The following is a 12365-nucleotide window of genomic DNA, read 5'->3' on the forward strand; positions in this document are numbered from 1 at the left end:
TCCTCTCTGGCTGGCAGTGCCATATCAAAGCTCATGTATAGTGTTAACAGTCTTCCAAGACCTGCACATGAGGACAGGTGAAACCTCTGATATTAAGACAGTAGTGATTTAAGAGAACTTGTGTAGGCTGTTCATTATCCTCAGCTCTGGAGTGTCTGTAAGAAGTGCTATGCCATCCACAAAGAGACTACCCACAGACATGTGCCTCCTTCAGAAACAGTAACTCCAAGAGACTGGATCTCTTGTGCCAAAATCTTATTTCTCAGGCTACAATTATTCTCAGCTCCTGTAAGGTTATAGAATAAACTCCTGTTCCCAGTAAGAGGAAATGTCTTAATTCTTGTAGCTGTTAACAAAGATGCCGCCCATGAAGTGGCCTGTTTACATGGTTAGCTGCCTGTCTGTTGTCTTTCCTTCCTTACTGCAGGGCAGGGACCTCCCGCAGGCAGCCCGTGCCCTGTGCTCCTTGAAACCTACCTGCTAGCCGCTGGGCAATGTAAATGTCGTTGGGAAGCGTAGGGTCTGCGCTGTCAGAGCCCAAATATTCCCAGCTGCTCTCAAGCTGTAGCTGTATTTGAACGCTGCAGAACGGCTGTGTGGGGCAGCTCAGTTACAGTGGTCAGGTCATACCTGTCAGTGAAAGGGCTCTGGTCCCTGGTGGATGAAACTGATATCCCATCTTCCCACCTTCCTGAGAGTATGCTGGTTTGTTAATCATCAACAGCACTATCCACACTTACACATGTTCAGAGCAAGCAATTTCTGTCCCTACTGTTACTGTAATTAATTGAATTACATTTCATTGTAATTCAGTCATTAGCCTGCATTCCTTGTCAGTGAAAGGGCTCTGGTCCCTGGTGGATGAAACTGATATCCCATCTTCCCACCTTCCTGAGAGTATGCTGGTTTGTTAATCATCAACAGCACTATCCACACTTACACATGTTCAGAGCAAGCAATTTCTGTCCCTACTGTTACTGTAATTAATTGAATTACATTTCATTGTAATTCAGTCATTAGCCTGCATTCCTGTCAGTTGCAGGGAGACCCAGTGAGACTTTGGCAATACTTTCCTGTATCCTGACAGTGGCTGGGGAAGCAGGGAGTGCACACCTGATACAGACAGTGCTTCTCAAAGGAGCACACGCATGACGCATGTGACTGCATCATGAAGGGCAAGGTGCTGTAGGGCAATTCTTTGTCCTCAGTTGGGAAGCAGTGTTGAAGCAGACATCTAATGGTATGTAAATGATTCATAAGTACTGTTACAGTGGGCAAAGATGCTGTGATTTTTAAGTTGTAATTTTTATGAGTTACGTGGGAGGAAACGGATTCTTCCCATCATTCGGTGTACACAGTGCTTAATGTTTTGAATGGATGAATCCTGTCTGATCAGAAGACATTTCCGATTTGTGCTACAGGAAGGAAGAGGATGTGGGGTGCCAGGCAGAAAGGGTCTAAGAACCCTTCTTGGAGGTGTAAACAATGCATCTGTTGATGATTAGGGGTTGAGGGGAGTGTGTGTGTGTCTGCACATGCATACACGTCGAGGTCCAAATTTACCATTGATTTAAAAGCTTTCATATATTTAAACATTAAATGTAACATTTAGTCTAAATATTTTGGGCATACTTGTAAAAAGAATTTTTATAAGAATTTATACATACATGCACACACATGAACATGTGTAGACTTACCAGGCAAATAGGAACGTGTCAAATATTTATTTTTGAAAAAATATTTTAAAATATTACTGGTTTATTTAATAAACACAAAAATATAGAATTATAGCTGTCAGACTCCTTCAAAATCTTGAAGATACTCTACTTCTTTTAATATACTTTAAATAGATAAAGTAAGAAGCAGAATTAAACTTTCCTGCTTTATCTTGATCTCTGTTGTGGACATTTAAAGTTAGGGATAAAATTATTGTTTAGTAAAAGAGACAGTAAGCTTGCTGTAGGTGCATGAACAATGACAGCTTTGCCTTGAGACAGAAGTGCAAGTTGTTTAGATGTTTTAAAACCAGACTGTTTTAAGTAACATCCTTTTTTAGCTGCTTGTAAGGACATAGTTGTGGTCCAGGATGCGGTGGTTTCAAAAAGGAAGGAAGGAAGGGCTTGAAATAGGCCTCTCCCCTTTGTAGCATATGCCTCTCGGGTGGAATTGGAAAGGGCAAGAGGTCTCATGTTGCAGGGTCATTTGTGTATTTCCTTCAGCCTTTGGCATGTCATGGGGCGTTTGCTGTGGGATCTCAAACTACATCTTTTCTCTCATAACCTTTGCTGTCAGATTTAGTTCCTTTATTTGCTCCTTGTGGAGTTATTTTACATGACATTAAGGTTAAGTAGAAGTTTTTATTACTGGTATTTTTTATGTGTATGAATAACCTCCATTCAGAAACAAATTTGTCAACCTTTTTTAAAGTGTCTGTTGTAATTTGTGTGTGAAGAGAGGTTTTTATGGGGGGAAAATCTAGATTTAGTGCACCTTCTCCAAAAGTTTAAGGACTGCAATGTATACCTCTGTGTATATATATACATGTGCACGTGTATTTAACACACATAGTTGACAGCTGAAGTAAGATACTTTGAAAAAGAGTGATCATGATTGCCAGTGATTGCACAGAAGCATGGAGAATTGTATTGCAACCCTCCATGTTCATTTTTATATGGAGATTCTTTGTGTCATTCTTCTCTGCATCCTCTTCTGGGGAGTGCTCTCCCTCTGCTCCCCAGGCAGCACTCTCCCCCACCTCACCCGTTCTCTGTCAGATAGATAGGCAATCCTTTACTTAAAAAAACCCCACAAATGAAAAACAAGTCACATTAATAAAAAAAAAATACACAATGAAAAAGTGAAGCTTTTTGTGTTACATGTTCTGTATTAAAGTCAATGTTTGTCTTATCTGTACTTGTGAAGGACCTAACTCATTTGTGCAACTCCACTGAATTCAGTGCCCCTCTAAATGTGAATTAAATCACTGCTTTGCAGAAAAGTTTGCTGAACTCCAAGTGTAACAGTATGAAGAGTCTTCAATAGAAGTAAATATTGCTAATAGGGAGTTTTTAAAGGAGTATCTTGACACTCACAGCTCTTTTTGATAAAGCTGCCTCTCGAAGTTTGTCAACACTGTGAATACTCAGTGTTCAAAGTGTAATTAAGAGCTTTTCAAATGGTTTTCTACTGATAATAAAGCATATGCTAGGGTTTTCCTTATATTTTATTTTGCTCAATAACCATCATCAAGTCATATTTTAATATTATAATATATATTTTTAACTACATACCATTTGTAGCATTGTAGATATGATTAGTATTGCTACTAAATTATTAAAATACGTTGTATTTAGAGTCTTCTCTTTTCATTTCTGTATCAGAAGAAGGCTATTGCTGATTTGAACAGAAAGGTAGGGAGTTGTACACCTAGGAGAGGAGAATGTTAATTGCAGGAAGATTGAATTCAGGGTAGAAAATAGAAATGTTTATGAATTGGCCTATTTGTGTTTCTATAGTGGGTGTTAGGCAAATAGGAAGAGTTATTTCAGCTGCTCTGCAGGATGTGCTAATTTGTAACATTAAAAATAAAAATGGAATATCACATATATGTAAACAAAGAATGCATATTTAATAGGCAGGTAGCTGGTAATTGTCTAGAAGGAGTGAATTTCTAGCTTAGTGTCTAAATTTAAAGTTACTTGACTTTTTTGGGTGGTGCATTGTATTATGAAGTAAGAGCATTCTGCTTAATGTTTTGTCTACCAAATTATATTTAAAATGATGTAAGGAAATGATAACATTTGGAATTGGTTTTCTGTTTAATGCAGTATAAAAAAGAATTTGTTGTTGTTTAACAGAACCAGCCAGATGTCAATTTTATAACTTTCATTTAGATGGGAACTTTGTCTGGCAGGACAGACCCTTCATCTTGCATGTATAGCTTGGCATGAACTGGGAAGGAAAAAGTGAGATGAGAAGTAAAGAGAGAAGAATGGCTTTGGACACAAGCGATGTCAAGTAACTGAGTAAACACAGTGCAGTAAGTCCAAGGAACAGAGAAGATGTGATCAGTTTGTCTGGTCTGGGAGTTCTAGTGATCTTCCTGATGGTTGCAGTAAATGTCCACAAAAATTTAGGGTTTGATTTTCTTTCAGAGAGGTGAAGAAGTGAGGGAATAAAACAAACATTAACAACGTAGACTGATCATTTGAGTGGAAAGTGTTAAAGACAGTAACTACTTCAGTGGAGGTAATTAATCAAAAGCAGGGGCTGATCTCCCACTGTTTGGGTCAACGTGCTTTAGTCAAGTCATAACAGTGATGGTTTGAAATGTCTATTGTGTGAAGTAATAAATGGGACTTCCAATAAAGGGATGCCAGTGTGCTCAGTAAAAGTCCAGAGAAGCGTTGGATGCTTGATCAGTGAAGATTTTGATGCTTCATGCACACCATCTCATAGATACTACCCTGGTGCTTGGTACATTCTCTGTGAGAGCTGTTGAGGTTTGGAATGCTCTTTTGTCTCAAGTCTAGAGTAATTCAAGTCACCAACTTCTAAGCCATGCTTCAGGGCTGATCTCAAGTTTATTCTGCCTGCTGCTGGAGAGAGGAAGATTGTGCTATGGGCAGAAAGGATTAGTGTTCATTAGTTCTGAAGCAATTAGCAGAAAACACCATACATGCTGTCCAGGAGGTGCTGTAGCAGCCTATTGATTTTACTTCACACATACATCCCCAGCATTGCAAAAGACAGTTTGTTTCCTGGGCAATTTAGAAGTAGAAAAAAGCTTTAATTGCAGATGTTCTGCATGTTTTTCCTTCACTAAAATTTGATGGGTCAGAGAAATATATCGGGGTTAAGAAGAGCTTTTAGATTTGAGTAAGAAATGCTTTTTAAAGTTGTCTGTATTCAAGTGATTATATGCCATAAATTTTAAGGAAGTGGGCTTAATTTTTAAATGAAAGAAGTTGGTTTAGGAATAAGAGGGAAAAGGAAGCTCAGTAAAATTTAGCTGTTCTGTGATGAACCACACACTCGTCCAGAAGCAAATGCTGTAGCACCTACAGCAGACCAAGGAGAAATCTAAACATGTCATTTTAAATAGGTTTATGTGCTTCTGAAACTGAACTGTCAGACTGAATCCTTCTCAAATCTGAAACGTATTTCTTTGAAAGCCTAGTTAAAGAAGCGGCTGAAGCAGCTCTGCAACACTATTGCTAGGAAGTTTGCAAGATAGTCCTTCAGCACTGCTAACGGAGTATTTCCTGCATGTAACATCTGCCATGCTCAGCTCAGAGAAAGATAGGACTCGTGTTTCCATCTAGTATCATATATTGAAATGTTCCTCTTCCTATTTAAATTTCATATTTTGTTTCCACTTAGGACAATTAAAGGCTGCTAAACAAAACTCCAAACACCTTTTCTAATAATTCAAAATTACACCATTAAATGCAAATTTACCTTTTAAACAGCATCTCTGCTAAATGCAAATAACATGTCTACATGTTGGCAATGGATTATTACTGAATAAACATAAGGTCTTCTTTATATGTGTTTTATATTCTAAGTAGCACAAGCCTGCCTATTAGTTCAGTATTTTGTGTAATACCTTAGACTTTTAAACGCACCCATGACTTCTAGAAAGTGGTGTCAAGGAGAAAAGCAGAGACAGGCTGAATTAATCCACTTTTGTGGCCTATAAACATATAAGTAAAAAGATATATTTTGTGCAAACCCATGATTTCTGATTTGGGGCTTTTAGCTTCTGGACAGGTATTAAGTGTATGTCATATTTTTACATGAGATTATCAGCCAGTGCAGTGAGAAGCGAATGCACTCGGCACCTTGCAAAATTTAGTCTGTCACCACATGCTCTAGTAATGTAATTTATTTTCTTTTTCTTTGGGTTTGCAGGCAGGAGCGTCCCAGGTCATCTTCACTAATCCTCTGGAGATTGTAAAGATTCGGTTGCAGGTAGCAGGAGAAATTACTACAGGACCCAGAGTCAGCGCCCTCTCTGTTATAAAAGATTTGGGCCTTCTTGGCCTTTATAAGGTAAGTATTTATTTCTGCTTTGAGTGGCTTCATCATTTTATGTTTTATGCTAAGCTTTTCCATTGTTGAAACAAAGCCTGTTTAAAACAAAGACATCTTTTGAATTTAAAACCAATCTCTTCCTGCAGGGCAGATCCACAGTGGAAAACTGAAGAAACCCCACTTCTATATTAATGGCAGTGGGATACAAAAAAATACTCCCCCATGCTATCCTTTGGGCTTTTATGCCAAGCTACAGGGAGTCCTGTATTGCAGACCTGCTGGCTTCTGGCACCGATCATTTCATTTGGTGGGGTTTTGTGGAAAGTTTCTGTAGCTTTTCCCTGTGTGTTTCTTCTTATGTTTATTTTGAATCTATTGTTATCTTTGCAGCAGGATATTCTCTTTGTCTTAATAATTTGATGGCAGTGAAACAGTAGTAGAGTTTAGTAGGATTCAGATTTTTAAGAAGTGGAGGGATTTGTCAATAACAAATTCCACTTAAAAAAAAAAAGCCCATACTGTACTGTACTTCAGCAGAATGCCAGTCAACAGATTCCTTCCCTGCAGGTATACTTACTACCATCATTACAGATCAGATGTAATGGAGCAGAAGCTATTAGTTTTCTTAAACAAGGAAGAGTATTTCTTCCTGTATCTTCTGCCAGTGCAAGGGGTAATACGTAAATTCTGCACTTGTAGTAGCTGTGCACTTACAAAACACTGTTTTACATGATCTGTCCATAGACCTGCAATAATGCTATAAAAATGTGCAAATTTACTTTTAGACCCAAAGCTTTTGTTTTGAATTCAGTAGATGAGATTCAGGGCCATTAAAATTCCTAAAGATCACAGGTATTTTGGTACACGGGACAAAATTACCATTTCTGTTTGCAGTAATTAATCAGTTGAGCTTACTGAAAACTCTGCTGTTCTTTAGAATTGCATTCTTATTTGTGAATAACTGTAAGAACTCATTTTAGAGTATCTGTATGAAAATAATTGAAGGAACGGGGTCTGCTTAAACCACGAAGGGTTTGTAATGTGTGCTGTCTGTTAATATAACTGATGGCTGACTGGCCTTAGGTGGCTGCATTGTGTAGAGTCTCCTGGCTAGGTGTATACCAGTTGGGTATTTAGGCAAGGAGTGGCATTTTTGTAACGTGCAGGGTATGCAAAAGAGATTTTTTTATTTTTTAGTTTTTTTTTTTACATAGAAAGGCTCATTTGAGCTTTGTATAGGAGTTATTTTAGTTAGTAACAGACTGATGACTGAAGTTACTAAAAGGACAGTATTAGATATGTTTTATTCCAGGTATTCCACTGTTTTTACATCATGCAAAGTTCTGTTAAGGGACTCTTCAATGCCAGTTTGTGGGTAAGAGCTACTCCTTGTAGTACTATCATAGGCCACTAGTTTTGTCTCCTTGTATCTTCCCCTTACTAAACAGCTCCCATTTTGCAGAAGTTGCCCTCTATTTGCTGACCTTCCAGTGCAGCTTCTTCAGTCAACCAGATGACTATCAGTGGAGACCAGTATGAGGTCTTACAGTCCTCACTGATAAAATACGGCATGCAAAGACTTGTCTTGCTGCTTCTTTGATTGTGGGTTGTTGTCAGCAAAATGTAAGGACAGACCTTTGTTGCTTTCTTCATCACACTTGGACCCATCATACATAAAAGGTATTTATTCTAGGTACTGATGTCAGGATTGATGTCACGTGTTGCTTATTGAAATTAGACATGAACCTTCAATCTTCCTCATTCTAGAAACTTACTTTAGATGTACTTTATTCTTTTTCTCAAGTTCAACCCTACATCTTCTGTTTCCTGAGACCTTTTATTTTCTGTGTTATTTACCTGGTAGGTCAAAAGAGTTGGTACTTGTGGGCTCAGGCTGCTTGCTGGATATCAATTTTAACCTTATTTATAAAATTTATTTGTATTATGTTTCTGTTCTGTGTGACAGGGTGCCAAAGCATGTTTCCTCAGAGACATTCCCTTTTCTGCAATCTACTTTCCTGTTTATGCTCACAGTAAACTGATGCTTGCTGATGAAAATGGCCATGTGGGAGGACTTAATCTCCTTACAGCTGGAGCCATTGCAGGTAATTTTGCGAATGTTTTCCAGAAGTACTTTTTTTTTTCTTTTAGTGAGTAATGTTTAATATTCATTCAGTAGCCCCATATAAAGGAAGGGTACTGTACCATTGTATCTGATTTAATCTAAATTTGATCACTGTTATCCTTAGTGGGAGGCGATGTAATTTTGATGAGAGCTAATTACATTTGCATAATGTGGATAAACAGCGTAATGCAGCTCAGCAACTTGTAGTCAAATCTGATCTGTCTGTCTCAATAGGGTTTTACTTGTTACTGTGCTCTCAGAGTTGAAGGCTAATTTGAATCTTTGATGAACATAAAATGAGAGATCATAAGAGCTAGGAGGAAGATGACTTACCGAGTCTTGGGTTCCTGAATAACTGAGAAGAAACTTTGTTCAAATGTAATTGCTAAAAATTGGGCATTAGTTTGTCAAGAAGCTGAAGTTAAAGTATCATTATCTGAAATTTAAAATATTTTAAGGCTTCTTTTAAAAAGAGTTTAGTATAAAGAGAACAGGCAGCTGTGATAAAAAGGTGTTTTTACTAAATGGGAAGTGGTATAAAAATATTAGATGTAGGAACTGCAGTGGTGGATATTTAAAAACATGATATAGGTGGCTGGATTCTGCACTGCCAGGGATTAGATCACTAGGACAAAAACCAGGCATCTGCAGCCTTTCAGTCGCAAATGATTCAGTGTTGGAATCTGTGCAGTTTAGAAACATCACTGGGTTTAACAGACCTTCTGTTACTTGTTACAGTCATAAGGAATCACTATATATACATCAGTCATGAGCTGTCTGTGTGTAAAGAGCAGTTTCCCACACTGGACTTGATACAGAGCTTGGCTGCACCTGCTCTTTGATAGTTTGTATGTTCCTTGTGCCAGAGAGAAGGGAGCGACCAGCTAGGAAACTAGTCACAGATTTGTAGCCCTGCTTATTCTCAAGCAACTGTGAGCTGCCAGAAACATAAAATTATTCAGCTTACTGTACTCGTAGAAGGACATATAAATATTATTATTTAACTTCTATCTCATATAAATGTTTTTAATTTTAGATTGCAGACTTCACAGCTTCTCTTCGTTTGTTTCATTAGTGTTCCTGGGTCACACATACTAAGTGATGATCCCTATTAAAAATGTGTGGAAATCTCATAGGCCTAGTTTTATAGTGTACACAGGAACCTGCCTTTCTGAATTGCAAATTTCAAATTCCCAGTTGCTCCATCTATTCCTGTTATGCGTGCGCAGCAGGGAAGAATAGTCTGAACATACCTGCTGTAAAGGAAAATCATATATGGTTGCTATTAGTGTACGCTTGTAGGCTTAACAACATTGCTTCTGTTTTCCTTTAAAACCTCCTCAATTGGTCCATGACACTTCAGAGTTTATGATGACCTATGCAAATCAGTGACTTGTTAAATTTTTAGTTCAATATTAACCAATTGTAAAAGTTCATCAGAAGTCAAAATCAGTTTCAAAGTCAGAAGATGGCTCCTCTTTTTAAGAGAATTAAATTTGTACGGTACTCAGAAGTATTCAGAAATACCTCAAGTAACACAGTTACATACTGTGGAGTACACTTCTGAAAACTTTCTCCTTTCCTTTGACTAGAAAGCTGAGAGTGGTGCCTTGGAAGTGGAGATATGTTCTTCCATCACTGTTGGCTAATGTCACGCTGTTGGTACTAAGCAGGCTTGTAAAACACCTTCATTGTCCTCAGTCTTTTTATGGCTTGCCTTTTGAAGTAAGCAGCATCTATTCTCCTACAGAACAGTGCAAACAGCAGTACAGATGTATTTCTGCAGAATAGCTGTTTTAAGTAGTGTATTAACAGATGGGTGTGTGTAGTATTCAAGTTCCCAAATCAATCATCTATGTAATTTGCAAAACATGTTGTAGAGCACTGGGAAATGCAGTAAGGTTGCACGACTAATTTGTTACGGATATCTCTTATTACATGTATAGCATATGAGTGAACTTAAAAATGCCTCTCGTCTTTTCAAAACTACTGTTAATGACAGACCACTAGAAGGTGTTCAGAGAATTGCTGTGATAATTATTGTTTTCTTTACTATCCATTATAGCCTTTAAATGTAGAAGAAACTCAGAATGATTATATCAAGCACAACAGTTTATATTAGCATCAAGTGTAAGAACTTGCATTTTTAGTAAAGTCTAGTTTTTGGAGAGGAAAAAAATTAAAGTTTGTAGTTGCATTTTTCAGAAGTGTTTCCTCTCACAAGATTCTTTGTGCAAATTAAATGTGGTTTTCTTCTAAAAGGTGTGCCTGCTGCTTCTTTGGTAACCCCTGCTGATGTCATCAAGACAAGACTGCAAGTGGCAGCTCGCGCTGGTCAGACAACATACAGTGGAGTTATTGACTGCTTTCGAAAGATTCTAAGGGAAGAAGGCGCTTCAGCTTTTTGGAAGGGAGCTGGAGGTGAGAAACACACTCTGAATATTAAGGCTGACCCTGGATGTGCAAACTTGCGCTTGCTTTATTAAGGACTCGAATTAGAGCAGTATTTGCAAGGTCTGATTCTGAAAAACCTAACGCCTTGTTAGAAATGTTCGGCTTCTCCCGAGAAATTGTTTTGTTTGACACTGTGATTTGTAATATTTAACAGCTCGTGTGTTCAGATCTTCGCCCCAGTTTGGTGTTACTTTGGTCACTTACGAACTTCTGCAGAGATGGTTTTATGTCGATTTTGGAGGCCTGTAAGTCAGATATTTGCTTTTTTAGCTTGCACAACAAACCTGCCAAGTTAAAAAGTATCTTACTTTTTTCCCCGTGCATGGGACCACTTAAACTTGGTGCCTTTGAGCACCTGTACTTAAAATTGAAGTATGCAAAAAAATCCCCCCCCCTTATAAAATTGAGATACTTGCATGCTACTTCTAAACAGATGAGGAGATGAAGAGCTGTTTTGTATTATTTTAATACATTAATTTGTTTTTCCACTGTAGCGAGATAAATTGTCCATTTTCCCCATGTCAGTGAAAGTTAACAGAATTTAGCAAAGCTATTGGTAAAAATGTAACTTCAGTTTTGGCCTTGATTTCCCATGAAGCAGTGGCCTGAACTCAACTTTACCTGACAGAAAAGTGAATTAATTAAGGTCAGCTTTAACAGCCTTCCATACTCAAACAAAAACCTGAAGTATTTAGTCTAGATTTTGTACAGTTATTCAGGCTTAAGAAAATGCTTTAAATAAAAGAAAGGCTTTTTTTCTTTCTTCAAACAGCAAACCTTCTGGATCAGAACCCACCCCCAAATCTCGAATTTCAGATCTTCCTCCTGTTAACCCTGAGCACATAGGTGGATACAGACTTGCTACAGCTACATTTGCTGGAATAGAAAGCAAATTTGGGTTGTACCTTCCAAAGTTTCGATCTCCTGCCATCACCCCAGCTCAACCAAGTAGCAGCTGAGTCTTGGAACGATGTTTCAGCCTAACAAAGTGATGTGGTGGAAAAAATTCACCAGAGTAGGAGCTGTATTTTTTTCCAGTCAGCTGCATGTTGTTCTAGCTGAACTGAGCTTGCAAATCTAATTACTCCTTTCTGATATTGATCATACCTGCATTTATTTATTTGCACACAAGGAACTGATTGAAGCTGAGGTTCTATGCCTTAATTTAACCAGCGGCATGAATCTGTAGCCTAGACTTTGCCTTGCACAGCTTGCATTTAATGTTACTGTACATATTGTACATCTTTGTACAGAGACATCATGGCATCTGTATCGATACCCATTTATACAACGGGTATTGAGTTCAAAACGGTTTGAAATGTACAGAATGTTCTGAAGGCATTTTGTTAACAGTCGTGACAATAAACTATTTAAAACCACTTCAGTCAGTTCACTGCTTTGTGGTTACAGACAAATTGTCCAATTGCTTGGTTTTGGTTTTTTTTCCCTCCACAGATTATGGATCACAGATTAAAATGTAAGGATTAGATGCACCCATTTAATGAATGTACGGCGCAGGACGCAGCCTCTGAAGGAACACATTTCACTACTAATTACAGCAAAGGTATTAAAAGGCAACGTGCTGGCTTGTAAGTGCAAGAGAAGACAGTAGTTAGATGAGCACGTACAGTATTTTATTTTGCAGCACTGCTTTGTAACAAGGAATTCCCTCAAAATACAAGGTAATACTAGATGTGTAATAGATCTTACCCCTACGGTAGCATATTTAAAACAGTATTTGTGTTACTAG

At 38.0% G+C, this 12365-nt stretch overlaps 1 protein-coding gene across 1 annotated transcript in view; it reads left to right on the forward strand.

Annotated features, from left to right (window-relative positions):
* Positions 1-11734, forward strand: part of LOC104410514 (calcium-binding mitochondrial carrier protein Aralar1) — a 37790-nt gene extending 26056 nt beyond the window's left edge. The window contains exons 11-15 of the mRNA XM_010020691.1: positions 5914-6054; positions 8003-8141; positions 10424-10582; positions 10770-10860; positions 11388-11734. Of these exons, the coding sequence (XP_010018993.1) occupies positions 5914-6054; positions 8003-8141; positions 10424-10582; positions 10770-10860; positions 11388-11574 (717 nt within the window). The 3' untranslated portion in view covers positions 11575-11734. The remainder of the gene's footprint in view (positions 1-5913; positions 6055-8002; positions 8142-10423; positions 10583-10769; positions 10861-11387) is intronic.
* The last annotated feature ends 631 nt before the right edge of the window (positions 11735-12365 follow it).

This window comes from Nestor notabilis, unplaced genomic scaffold, assembly GCF_000696875.1.
Source record: "Nestor notabilis isolate BGI_N333 unplaced genomic scaffold, ASM69687v1 scaffold28358, whole genome shotgun sequence".
NCBI lineage: Eukaryota > Metazoa > Chordata > Aves > Psittaciformes > Psittacidae > Nestor > Nestor notabilis.